Below are 13,554 nucleotides of genomic sequence, written 5' to 3' on the forward strand. Positions count from 1 at the left end.
CCCAACCTTACAGGAACTCTCCGCGGGACTTGTTTTGGGTCAGTCACTGGTCCTGTTATCCCACTGGATAATTAAGGTCCAGAAGGCAGGGCGTCGCCTGTGTTCTGGACTCTCAGGCCACGGGTGATAGCAGATAGGTAGACTGTCTCTCAAAGGATAACCTTTTCCTATTTGTCTAATAGGCTGCAGACCCAACTCTCCCACCACCCTGACCGACTGAATATGACGTTCCTGCCTTTCTGAGGGATACACCTACCCACCACTCTGACCGACTGGGGATCCTGCTTGCCGATCACCCTGACAGGTCGTGAGACACGCCTTCCCACCATCCTGACAGGCTATGGGTACCTCTTTCCCATTGTCCTGACAGTGTGTGACATGCTTTTCACTCACCCTGACCAGTTGGGGGGCATACTTTTCCACCTCCCGGACAGGCTTTGGATAAGACCTTCCCCCCCCCCCCCCCCCTTGTTACCTCAGGAGCTGTGCTAGATATGGTGCAGCTACCACTGTCCGTGTCGGTCGGTCATGACACTGGCCTGCTGCACGCAACCATTTTCCTTATGATCCCGGTGCTTCTCCCCATCCTCCCCTGTTACCTCAGGAGCCATGCTAATCATGGGGCAGCTACCATCAATCATGCCACCATCCGTCGTGACAATGGTCAGCTGCACAGGACCACCTGCTTCATGATCCCCGTGCCTGTCCCCATCGTCCTTTGCACTTAGGCTATGTGCCCACGATGCAGAAATGCTCTGGATTTTTCCTGAGCGTTTCTGCATCTCCCCTGGCAGAAAAAACGCATGCGGATTGCACATGCGGAGTGTACATGCGTTTCCTGCCAGGGGCATGCGGATGTGAAGCGTTCGTCACTTGCATTTCCGCATGCGGGTTGACAAGCGCTTTCCAAGCAATTTTTTTTTTTTTATTTCCCCCCCCCCAATCACTTGGAAAGTGCTTGTCAACTTGGTCACACTATATAAATCCATGCAAACGACATGGATTTATATAGTGTGACTTTAAAGAATATTTAAAAATAAAAAAATAATTCTATACTTTCCTTCCGATGGTCCCCGGTGTCTTGCTTCCCTCCGTTCTCCCTTGTCGGCAGATCGCGGTACACTGAAGGACCTGCCGACGTCAGCATCACGTCACCCGTCACATGACTATGACGTCAGCGCAGGTCCTTCAGTCCATCGCGAGCTGCTGGCAAGCAAAGACAAGCACACCGGAGGTCATCAGAAGGTAAGTATAATATTTATTTTTTATTTTATTTTTTTTTTTACAGTTTCTATGGTACCCGGGTCCGGAGGAGTCTCCTCTCCTCTAGACCTGGGTACCATCCGCACATTGAAACGCATGGATTGCGCATCTACATATACAGTGATGTGGAATCCATGCGTTCCAATGCAAGTCAATGGCGGCGAAAACGCAGCACTTCCGCAAAATAATTGGTACTGCTGTGTTTTTTTCTGCAATGATAATCCGCAGCGGAAATTTCCGCAGCATGTGCACAGCACATGCGGATTATCATTGGGGAACATGGCAGGCCTTCTACCATGGGTTTTTGCCGCTGCGGAAAATCTTAAACGCATCGTGGGCACACAGCCTTATGCTGGCTTTTTTTAGGGGATTCTCAGCAACATCATCCCGCACCGTGACATGGCTGAGTTTTCTCTTAGCACAAAACACATTTTCATTATGCATAACATTGACAGTATTGACCTGTTGAAATGCATGACATAACCGATCTGGGAGGATAGTCAGGAATGTATTGGGCAACCAACCGTCCCAGATCAGTTCCCAATAACACATTCATGGGGAGATTATTGGACACCCCCACTTCCATTAACTTCCTCCCTGCACTCCAATCCAGTAAAACCTGGGCTATTGGTAAGGGACGGCACACCCCCAAACCTGGTGACAGTCAGGGTCTTCCCATGGATGTGTTCTTCCGGTAACAAACTCTGGGTGGATGAGAGTACTTTATGCGCCGGTGTCTGAGACCAACAGTAACCAGTTGCAAATTCTCGCGGGCCCTTGCAACCGCCCCACACACAAAAAGAATAGCTGCACTAGGCCCCTGGGTCTCAGGTGTGTGGTTAATCTTCTGCCTCTCCAGGCAGACTAGTCTTATGTGACCAGTCCGGTCGCAGGTATAGCATGGGTGGGAGTCAGATGTAGGACTGGTGCTGGAAAATGGGGCAGGATCTCATAAAGATCGGCTGGCAGGGGCGCTAGGGGTGATTGTCAGCTTACCCCCTTTCCAGCTGGCGATGGCTGACTTTTGCACCTCTGGTGTCTGATTGGCCTCATAAGCATCTGCGATCTGTGCTGTTTTAGCAGCCTCCTTTTGGCTCCCGGTCCAGCACGAACTGTGGCACCTCCACAGGGCAAAGCTGAAGAAACTGGTCTTTCACCATCAGATCCTTCAGGTCCTCGAAGGTTGTGACTGACAGTCCTTGGACCCACTGCTCAAAGTTGGTTCTGAGCCCATCCACAGCATCACTATAGCGGTCATGTGGTCCACTCTGGAGGGCCTGGAACCTTTTGCAGTACACCTCAGGAGTCAGCTGGTACTTTTTTTTAAATCTGGGCCTGCTTATTGGCTTCTGCCACTCTCCCTTCGAGACAAAGACAAACTAACACCTCCAGAGCTTTGCCTCGGAGCCCTGGGGTTGAGTATTGGGCCCACTGGTCCTCAGGCAGCTGGTAGTGTGTGCAGGCCTTTTCGAACCCCCTGCAGAAATATGTCCAAGTCCCCGAACTTGTCCATCACAGGAAAATGCTCAGGGCAGTGTTTAAAGCTGTTGCCATTGGTGGACTCATGGCTCAATGGGTTGGATCTCTGCATCTGGATTTGTGCTAACACCAGCTGGTACTCTCGCTCCTCCCACTCGGCCTCGGCCTGTCGGTCAGCTTGATGCTCTGCTCCCTCAGCCGGGGACTGTCTCTCGGCTCGTTCTTGGAATTGCAGAATCAGCTGTGGTCATCCCTCCCGATCGTCAGAGCGGAGTTGCTGCAAGGCCATCTGCAGGTGGGGGTCCAAACGACCCTGGTTGTGGTTATGGCTGGCATTCACAGGTGGGAACTCTGCTGCAGCACCATCCATGCCTTGGCTGGCCTCCCCTTCATCAAGTCTCTGGTGACAGACTGGCACTGCGGCACCTTGCAACAGTTCAGCAATCATTTGGTGCCTGGTTTTGCCTGTGAAGTCTATCTCTCATCGTACAGAGGGCAATAAGGATATTCTTGGACTGCTGGTTGTACCAGGGCTCTCCAACTTCAGCCATCATTGCCAAACAAAAGGACAGAATAACAAGAGAAGAGGAAGGGGTTTCATCTTAATATTTTCTATGACACACTTCATATGGTTACATTATGAATCATGGTTTTGGGGTGACAGACTACCTTGAATAAATGCCATTAATATACACATAAAACCACAAGGGACCTTGAATTGTTTTGGGGTTTTTTTTCCAGGAGAATACTATTCCTTTGCTTTTTGATCTGTTGGTTAAAATCTTTTTACTTTTTATCTAGTTTAAAGTTTGAGAAGGAAAAACAGGTTCGAAATTGGGTCGCAAACCATAGAGGAGGAATGCGAGGCGGAGGAAGAGGCTTTCCACGATATATGGATAATGAAAATCAAAGAGGGAAGCGAGAATTTGAAAGACACAGTGCCAGTGACCGTGCGTAAGTATGTTCTTTTGTAGCGTATAAGTTGCTAAAACGGTCCCATCTCCTCCTGGGAAGCTTCATTTAGTAAAATTCCAAAATATAACCCTTTCTCAAACTTTATCATTAGGAATGAATAAAGGAATTTCCAGTTTAGTAATAAATGCTTGGAACTTTGAGGGTGGTTGTAGTCTGGCTCTCCACTTTTGACAGCTGTTCAAGACTTCCTGCTGGAAGAGAACACTGGTGGGAGACTCTGCACTGGGTATATGCTGTTTTCATGTAACGATTTATGAAGTAATGTAAGATGGATTCCTGTGTATTATAGAGCAGGAGGAGCTCTGTGCTTATGTAGTGAGACTCTGATTAGCCATTTAGAAGCCGCTATGCCCATAATAGTATATTGACCCCCTCATAAGAAGTTATCTTCTAGTGCATTTACCCTTTAGAGGAAAATGTTCTCCCTTTGCTGATTAACCCTTTTGAAAGCAACTGTATTGTCCGTCTTTATTTGAGACCCTTATTACATATCTGGTATATAACAATATTCTGCATGAAGTGAAGTTTAGGCTGATGGATATGGGGAAAACATTTTTCATATTGCTGATTCACTGCTTCTTGGGATGCATTAGTGACCACTTTTGTACTTCAGTTTTACCAAGTTTGAGAAAATATGTGAATAGATTCTGCTATTTTGACGATTTTACTGTTCTGTGGAATATAATGGGAGATTAGATTTGTCCACCCTGAATTTTGCCAGATCCCAGAGATGAAAATCTTACCAGATTTTCCACTCGCACTTCTAAAGTGAAAGTCAAAACCAGCATTTATGGCAAATGTGATTATTTTCTTCATTTTGTGGGGTATTTTTATTTTCTTCCTCAAATCTATAGGTCCTGCACATTCCTTTTAGAAATTATAAAGACATTTCTCCTTTTTTCTACAAATGATACCACACCTATCCACATGTTACCACTATACCTCATTCATTGAAAGAGAGATTTTTTTCCTTCGACACCTAAAGTCGCTAACAATATTCTCTATGTAGAATTTGTTTCACCCTGGCTCAATGGCATTCATATAATTTTGACTTCAAGCTTTCAAATGATCTGTATGGCAATCATACTCTGATTCACATTGGAATAAATTTTAGCTCTGAAACACATCCCAGACTTCACAAACCCACTGGAAAGCTGGCTACAGAAAACCAAAGAATTGCCAATTAGCTCTCGACTCTAGCCGACCTCACTGTAAGTACTTCATTGCAATCTTCAATCCTTGAAACCTCATATTAAATCAACAGAAATAAGCTCCATAATCTTATTGTGGAAATCAATATTTCAGCAAACACTTTCATTTATCAACAAGGTTAGCCTCAATGCTGGTTCCTGCTAAAGCAACCCAGTTTGCATCTTGACTGGGATTCCTCTCGCCCTTTGATCTAAGCAAGACTCCAAACAAAAAACTGTCTCCTGATCCCAACTTCTTGCAATGTTAAAATACACATACTAAACTGATTTCATGCTTTGAACCCTAACTACCAGGGCTAATCTAATCTGCACCGAATTCTGATAAACTTGCTAAAATCACTGGAGAGTTAGGCTGTCGAGGGAGGATTTTAAAAAGAAAATATGTTGGCACTCTCTTAACCTAGTCAACAATGCTGTAAAAGTAAATATTCCTGAAGCAAGAAATGGTGGCTACAGCAGGGCCTGCCAGCAATTCTTGGCCTTGGGGTGGAGGGTTTGGGGGAGAAGCCAAAAGCACTGGAAGCATGGAACACTGTTAGAAAGTAATCACAAATGGTTTACCTATTGTTAATGGTTGCACATTTTCTGCAAAATTATGCCGCCACTAACAATAAGCAAGCAATTTTAGACTTGCTTTCTAATTTTACTTACCTCAAATTAGTGTCTTTGTATCTCCCCCACCCCCCAATTGCAGTCATAGACCCTTGTAGTAATGACCCCCACCCATAGTGTAATCAATACACTGATCTAAATATTAAGGGTCTAACTGTACTAAAATGTAACCTTTCCGAAGTATTAAAATGAAGGTTCAAAATAGAAATTTTAAAAAATCAAATACACCTATGTGGAAGGATAGTATAGAACAGTGTATAATTTCCTCAAGCGCCAAAATTATCTGTTAAGTAAACCAATCTCCTCTTGAGGGTATATCGAAAGGGAGAAAAATTAGTCTATACTGCTGCTTAATAAAAAGTATATCAATTTCATTGAACAATAGATTAAAAAGTAATAAACATTACATACATAAAATGTGATAGAAAAAACGACAAAGAACCCAGTAATGAGGATGATAATACCATCATATATGAAGCATGATTACTAGATGCTGCACAGGATTGTACAGGAGTATAGCCCAGAAAAAAATGCCACTCCTGCTGGTAGTCAGCATAATAGATTATGTCCCTATATTGGATTTGGCAACAACTCCCGAGGAAGCAAATAGTGCGAAACGCGCGTTAGGGTCACGGAGGCTGGTGTGCCATCATAACACAGGACCATGGGCAAATAATTTCGAAATATTTTTATCCCCATATGCCCCTGCATGATGACATTATGCGCTTGATACCTAATGGATGCGCACTACATGTGTTAATATTGTTAATATACCGAATACACTTTTGATATATGGGTATTAGGGTTGAGCAAGTATGTTCTGTCAGAGTACGCTCGGGCCGAGCTCTGAGTATTTATAGCTGCTTGTTGATAAGGTTAAATCGCTCCCGTGTGCATGATTTGCGACTGTATGGCAAATTTATTACATGGGAGGAATGTGTAAGAAATAGACATTCCTCCCATGTAATAAAACTGTCAAACAGTCGCAAATCATGCACACGGGAGTGATTTAACCTGATCACCGAGCAGCTATAAATACTCAGAGCTCGGCCCGAGCATACTCGGTGAAAGGGTTAATAGGACATACTCGCTCAACACTAATGGGTATCATATGCACCTGTTCATTTGGAGCAATTTATTAGGTTTGTTACAGGGTAGGTTGTTGCCATAGGTTATATACTTTTTAGTAAGCAGTAGCATAGACTTGTTTTTCTCCCTTTCTATATGCTATTTAGAGTTGCTACAAATTCATGGCCACTGTACTTATAGGAGAATAAAAAGGCTATATTGGATCCTTCTTGAGGTAGTATATCAATTTAGTAGTGCACTCAAAAATTATATAAGGTTTGTAGTAATGCCTATATTGCACAATTTATAAACACCACCTGAGAACCTAATCACAGAATATGAACAGACATATATGCCAGAGTAAATAATTAAAAATTCATAATTTTATTTAAAATAAAGAGATTAAAAGTAGCAATGAACAGGTATACCTCATACGAGTAAGTACCCTACAAAAAACGGGTCTATAAGAAATAAAATGGCTAAACCCACAATCACAGTAAGCTAGTGCAAATGTAAAATATCAGAGTATGTACCTCCTATTAGTAGTTCAACCAGTAGCTAAATGTCTATAGGGGCAAACGAAGTAGGACTAATAAAATATAGTGTAGTCACTGTAATAGTAAAAATACCAAAATCAGTCGTACTTAAGTATAAGGAGCCCTGATGGTATGCGTCTCTACACCCCTACTGTTTCGCCATGCTTCTTCCAGGGTTATGCAAAATTACCAATGCAATATTAGCTGTTTAAATGGTGCACTGAAGGATAATAAATGATAGATAACTTTATGCTGGGTTGTCTATGTAGACACTAAAACAGTCTACTAGAAGATTTATTTTAGCCCATACTCCAATCTCCTCTCAAGGTGGTTTATAGTTTGAGTGCAATCAAAAACTATATAAGCGCTCGCTATGGTGCATAATAGCTTTGTTCTGTCAAATATAAACACTTATACTACTGCCTAGCCCCTGATTAATCAAGGTAGCAAATACAAACTGATGAAACGTGTAGGGATTTTTATTGGAGTGGATAATTTAGTCATGATCAGAGTTTCCTATTTGGGTTTCCTCCGATTAGTCTCTCAAATGTCCCCTCTCCTTGTTATGTCTTACATGGGGTTGATGTCCTAAATTTTACACCATACTCCACTTAGTAGACTGCTTTAGTGTCTGTATTGACAGTTGACTTATGCTGGGTTCCAAAACTATTGGCACTCCATTGTAGCGGTGGTGCACAATCAGAGGTCCTGGCACTCATGGAAGGTGTAAGCTTATATCTTTATTACATCAAACTAAACGTTTCCGCCTGTACCGAGATTTCCACAGCTGTATGGGCAATATGGGGACTACATTTTTTATTTTTATTTTTTTTTTAATGAAAAATAATTTTTACTGTGTGGTGGCAGCAAAACTATATAAATCTGGTATCGCTGTAATCGCACCAACCCGAAAAATAAATCCGTCTGATCACTTAAGGTACCGTCACACTTGGCGACGCTGCAACGATCCCGACAACGATACGACCTGTCAGGGATCGTTGCTGCGTCGCTATGTGGTCGCTGGTGAGCTGTCAAACAGGCAGGCTCACCAAAGATCAGGGGAGCAGCGACATCGTGGAAAGAATCGTTCCACGATGTCCTGCTCCTGGTTACGAGCCTGCTGAAGCAGGAGCAGGCTGGTAACTATGGTAAACATCGGGTTACTAGGGGCACACGCGCACCTAGTAACCCGTTGTTTATCATGGTTACCACTCTGCTACAGTGAGCGGGAGGTTACCGCTCACTTTAGCAGGCTCGTAACCATGATAAACAGCGGGTTACTAGGTGCGCGTGTGCCCCTAGTAACCCGATGTTTACCATAGTTACCAGCCTGATCGCTGCTCCCGCTGGTCACACACAGTGATGTGTGCTGACCAGCGGGAGAGCAACGACCAAAAAATGGTCCAGGACACTTTGCAACGATCAGGCCCCTGCTGTGAGGTCGCTGATCGCTGCAAAGTGTCACACATAGCGACATCGCTGGTGAGGTCGCTGTTGCGTCACCAAAACCGTGACACAGCAGCGATCTCGCTAGCGATCTCGCTATGTGAGACGGGGGCTTTATACCATACTGTTGTGCATTTGTTCATGGTATCTCCCAAAAATCTGAATAAGGCTCGGCTCACATTTATCCTGCACTCTCCACTGAGCGCTTACGTCGGGGTTTCCATGTAAATCCCAAAAAACGCATTTCAGACAAAACTTCAACAGAACCACTCCCTTATAAAGCACATGGAGTTCCTTTTAATTATGTCTGGTCTCTGTTCCAGCAGTGTGGATGACCACAGTTCTGAGTGGCTAAAAAGATGGATACCACCAGAGCAGATACTAAACAGACTCCAAAGTGTCTCCATCTGTGTCATTATAGTGAGTGGTTTCATCCGAATCACATTTTAGTAGGAATTATATGGAAACCCTGATGTAAGTGCTCAGCGTAGAACACAATGTGATCCCAACCTTCTACTGAAAGCTATCAAGAATGTTATGTACCCCAAAATGTTACCAATAAAAACCCTAACTTATCCTGCACAAACTAGCCCCCACTCAGCTCCATCATCTGTCACTGGGACTATAGGGGGTCCCACATTACTGGTAGAATAAAGACTCTGGAAATGAGACATGGCTCTCACCCCTTCAAATTAAATCCAGTGAAATCTGCACTCCCAAATCCAAATGCCCCACTGAGCATAAACCGCAATAAGTGACCACATATTTGGCATTATTGTAGTGAGGGGAGCACACTTAAAAGGGTTGTACCACCATAAAGAATACTGTTAACCAAGCTGAAAAAGATGGAAATAGTTTTGTAATTTATTGTGCATAATTATGCTCCATTCAAAAGGTAACAAACTTTTTATTTATTTTTTTTAAATTATGCTCTCTGGCGCCCCCTGGCGTTATTCCATTACGACCTGGTAGTGGGGGATCAGCTGGTCGAGTTTGCACAGTTCTTGTCATCATAAGTGGCTCCCCATCCCCAGTGTGCACAAGGTATTCTCTCTCCCAAGTCTGACAGCGCAGGTTCCCTACTGTGAGCACAGAGCTTGTCTGTGATTCACCCCCTCCCCCTGCACTCACAGCTGACCTCCGGCTGAGATAATTCTGCATCAGACTTGTAAGCGCAGGAAGCGTCTCTCTGCTATGGTGCTCACAGGTCTGTGGAGCAGATGATCTCACCCGGAGCTTATTGTAGTAATTTCTACAATGGGGTCACTTTTGAGGATTTTATGCTGTTCTGGCACCGCGAATGTAGTCTGCAAACTGGCTTTTGGAGCGCAAATTTTGCTAGAACAAATAGGCCACACATCAGGGCTGAGAAGGAAGGAGCACGAACAGTAGTTTCTGATTAATTATGGGGCATCACTGCATTCAGGAGAAATTGCGCAAAAAAATTGTGCGTTTTTATATTTTGGGCAATATGGCCATGTGAGGGCTTATTTTTTGCGGGACGAGTTGTAATGTTAAACGCCATTACTGGTTTTACCATATTGTGTACTGGAAAACGGGAAAAAAATTCCAAGTGCAGTGAAATTGCAAACAAAATGCAATTCCACAGTTGTTGTGTTTTTTGTTTTGTTTTTTTCTTTCCACATTCACTGGATGCTAAAACTGACCTGCCACTATTATTCTCCAAGTCATTACGAGTTCGTAGATACAAAACATGTATAGGTTCTTTTGTATTTAAATGGTGAAAAAAAATCCAAAATTTGCTTAAAAAAAAAAAAAAAAAAAAAAAAAAATTTCGGGTTCTGGGACCGCGTGAGGGCTTATTTTTTGCGCGCCTTGCTGACTTTTTTATAGATACCATTTTCGGGTAGATACAATGTTTTGATTGCCCTTTATTCCTATGTTGTGACGACCAAAAACAGGATTTCTGGCTTTTGGAATTTTTTTCTCGTTGCGCCGTTTCCTGATCGGATTAATTATTTTTTTTATATTGATCGGGCGATTCTGAACGCGGTGATACCAAATATGTGTATGTGGGGTTTATTTTTTATTTTGAATGGGGCATTTAAACATTTTTTTTTTTTTTTTTTTTTACACTTTTTGCATGCTTCTATAGTCTCCATAGGAGACTAGAAGCAGCAACTGTCCGATAACCTCTGCTACATAGAGGTGATTAACAGATCACCTCTATGTAGCAGAAATGCTCCTGTGCTATGAGCGCCGACCACTAGGTGGCGCTCATGGCGATCTTTACATGACAACCACTGGGGTCTGCTGCAGACCCAGGGTAGTCATGCCCACCCATCAGTGACCCGCGATCACGTGACGGGGTCACCGATGGGCGACGTAAGTGACGCACTTCAGAGAGTGACAGCGCATTTAACTGGTTAACAGCCGCGGGTGCATCGCGATTCCACCCGCGGCTGTTGCGGGCACATGTCAGCTGATTCTTACAGCTGACATGTGCCCGGTTCAGTGCGGGCTCAGCGCTGGAGCCCTCACTGAACAGGGGGTGATGGCCTGGGGCGTACTAATATGCCCCAGGCCTGTAAGGGGTTAACCCTTGTGTAAGTAACAAATTTGCAGCAAATACAAAAATTTAATTTTTACCTCTAAAATGTTATATTTCTAAAGCCCAATGTTATGAAATTCTGTGAAGCACCTATGGGTTTAAATGGGTCAAATGTGGTGACCGATTCCCTTTAATGCCCTAGGTGTGTGTCTTCAAGGAAAAGCAATAATCTTTAGTCCGAAGTGCTGCAGCTAGATTGGTTATCAATCAACACTGACAATAACACCAATATTTTGCACAATGCGTTGGCTGCCAGCAAAATGGAGACTAGCTTTTCAAATTTACCATATGACATGAACAGCTTGGGCTTCATCTATTTGAGGGATCTACTGAAGTCCTACCCTCTTGGCCAACCACTCAGATCAGCAGGCATGAATAACCTGCCTGTACGGAGGATCTAGCTTACAACGTTTGGAGACATAGCCTTTAGTTACACAGCCCCCACTATCTGGAACGCATTACCTTGATCAATCGGAGAGATCTCATTCCTGAACACATTTAAATCATTACTAAAACTAAATGTTTGTTATTGACACACAAAGTTGCCAATCTGGTGGGTGTGAGGTTACACATAGCAGTTGATTTGGAGGCAAGTCATACTTAATCCTGTAGTGATTTAAGTGTTGCATGCCTCCTGGTCAACTGACTGCTGTGTGTAACCCAATATCCACCAGATTGGCAGCTGTGTGTCCACTGAACATTGACAAAAGCTGCTAATCAGTAGTGTAGGCGGGGTTATACACAGCTCAGCATTCTGAGCACTGCTAGTTCTGCTGCAGAGAAAATGGGGATTGTATCAAAACTGCAGCAAGCAGCTCAGCAAGTGACGCATTGCTAGAGCCAGCGTCTCAGCCACTACATCATGGTACTCGCAGATTACATAGTAAAAAAAAAAAAACCTGCTTAAATAATCCCTTTAAATATATCAAAGTTGCAATGCCAGACACAACCCGTAGACTGGTATAGTGCTGTTTTTAGAATGAAGACATTTTTATAATCCTGGACAAGTCCTAATTTTATATAGCTGATTTATTAACACTATGCAGTCCCTATCACTTTTTTCACTATCTGTTTATTGGATTCGTGGTATGTTTAGTTCTGTTTCTGCATCACAGCTTTTACAGCACCGCTATGGTCAGTGATTGTGGTTGGGCTGAGTAGTTGAGTAGCGTCTGAGGTAGCCCAGTATCCGCTTTGTCACACTGGTTTGGTTTCCTCAGCCATGCTTTAATTTGCAGCTCTGCTTGTTCACATCGGCTGATGAGGAGGAGCTTCCAAATTTCCATTTTTGACACTAACATGAATTTGATTTTCAGATAACTGTACTGGTTCTCAATGCTGATCATACTGTAATCCTTGCACCTTATGATGAGTACATGTACGATCTATGTAAAACAAATATCCTTTGTCCTTAGTAGGATAAGAGCAGAAGACAAGCGGGGCGGTGGTGGACCACACAACTGGGGCTCATTTCAAGATGCTTTCAGGTACAGAATACAGCCAAATTGAAGCTATAATACACACTTTACTATAGGTCTGCTAGGATAAACTGTATTGAAAGAAAGAATACTACATTTAAAAAAATAAATAAAAAATAATTAAAAAAAAAAAAAAAAAAAAGGAAAGTGGCTTGTATAAAATGATGTTAGGTTAAATAGTAGGGTTTCTGTAGCATCTTAGTTTTTTCTAACTTACTGTTTTCCTGTCAACTCCACTTGCAGAAGTGATTTAAACCCTTGATTGGAAAGCCCAATTTTGTTTTCTGAAATCTTGGGAGTAATAAAGCTCCTTGGATGTGACCAGCCCAGGGGATGGGGATGACTCTGTACCCGGGCCTTTGCCTTTAGAGATGTCGCGGTGGTCTGCTCCTGGGCCCATACCCTGGGGTCTCTCATTAAAAGGGTGGATATTTATTAATTTTTGTAAGAGTTCGTGATGCCACCTGTGGCTTCTGGTGAGAATCACCAGCGCTGCGCAGTCCACTAAGGCCGATAAGGCAGCTTGATGGTATAGCTCCCCACAGGTGGAGCTAGGCCTCAGGGCAGCGGGGATTTAAGGATGCAGGACAGATGTGACCCAGCCGGGTCAGAGCAAGAACAGGGGCAGACACGATAGTCACTTCAGTACCTTTTACTGGTGGAAATTCAGGCACGTCCCGGAGCACTGTAGGGTGAAGGGTGCATGTCAGGATCCTCCCCAATGAGCGGGTGTAGGGCCTCCTGTTTCTTGCCTCTGCGTAGTAAGTTTCTGACCTGCCTGGAGCTAGGCCTAACTTTGTCTCTGTCCTGCGCTGGCTGACCTTGTGGTAGGGCCTTTTCTTGGAGTACACGCTCCTCAGCTTGCGGGGCCTATGTGTCTCCCAGCTCTGTTACGTATCAGCACTTTAGCGATC

The 13,554-nt window shown here is 43.7% G+C and overlaps 1 protein-coding gene across 3 annotated transcripts in view; it reads left to right on the forward strand.

The window, feature by feature from the left end:
• Nucleotides 1-13,554, forward strand: part of HABP4 (hyaluronan binding protein 4) — a 138,149-nt gene that overhangs the window by 104,298 nt on the left and 20,297 nt on the right. For 2 of the 3 annotated variants that reach the window (XM_073652956.1, XM_073652974.1), the window contains exons 4-5: nucleotides 3,544-3,696; nucleotides 12,578-12,649. In XM_073652956.1, coding sequence (XP_073509057.1) covers nucleotides 3,544-3,696; nucleotides 12,578-12,649 — 225 coding nt within the window. The remainder of the gene's footprint in view (nucleotides 1-3,543; nucleotides 3,697-12,577; nucleotides 12,650-13,554) is intronic. The other variant, XM_073652965.1, reaches the window with a different exon arrangement.

Source organism: Phyllobates terribilis, unplaced genomic scaffold (genome assembly GCF_046119375.1).
Source record: "Phyllobates terribilis strain yellow unplaced genomic scaffold, ASM4611937v1 Scaffold_1__5_contigs__length_1240528914, whole genome shotgun sequence".
Classification (NCBI taxonomy): Eukaryota; Metazoa; Chordata; class Amphibia; order Anura; family Dendrobatidae; genus Phyllobates; species Phyllobates terribilis.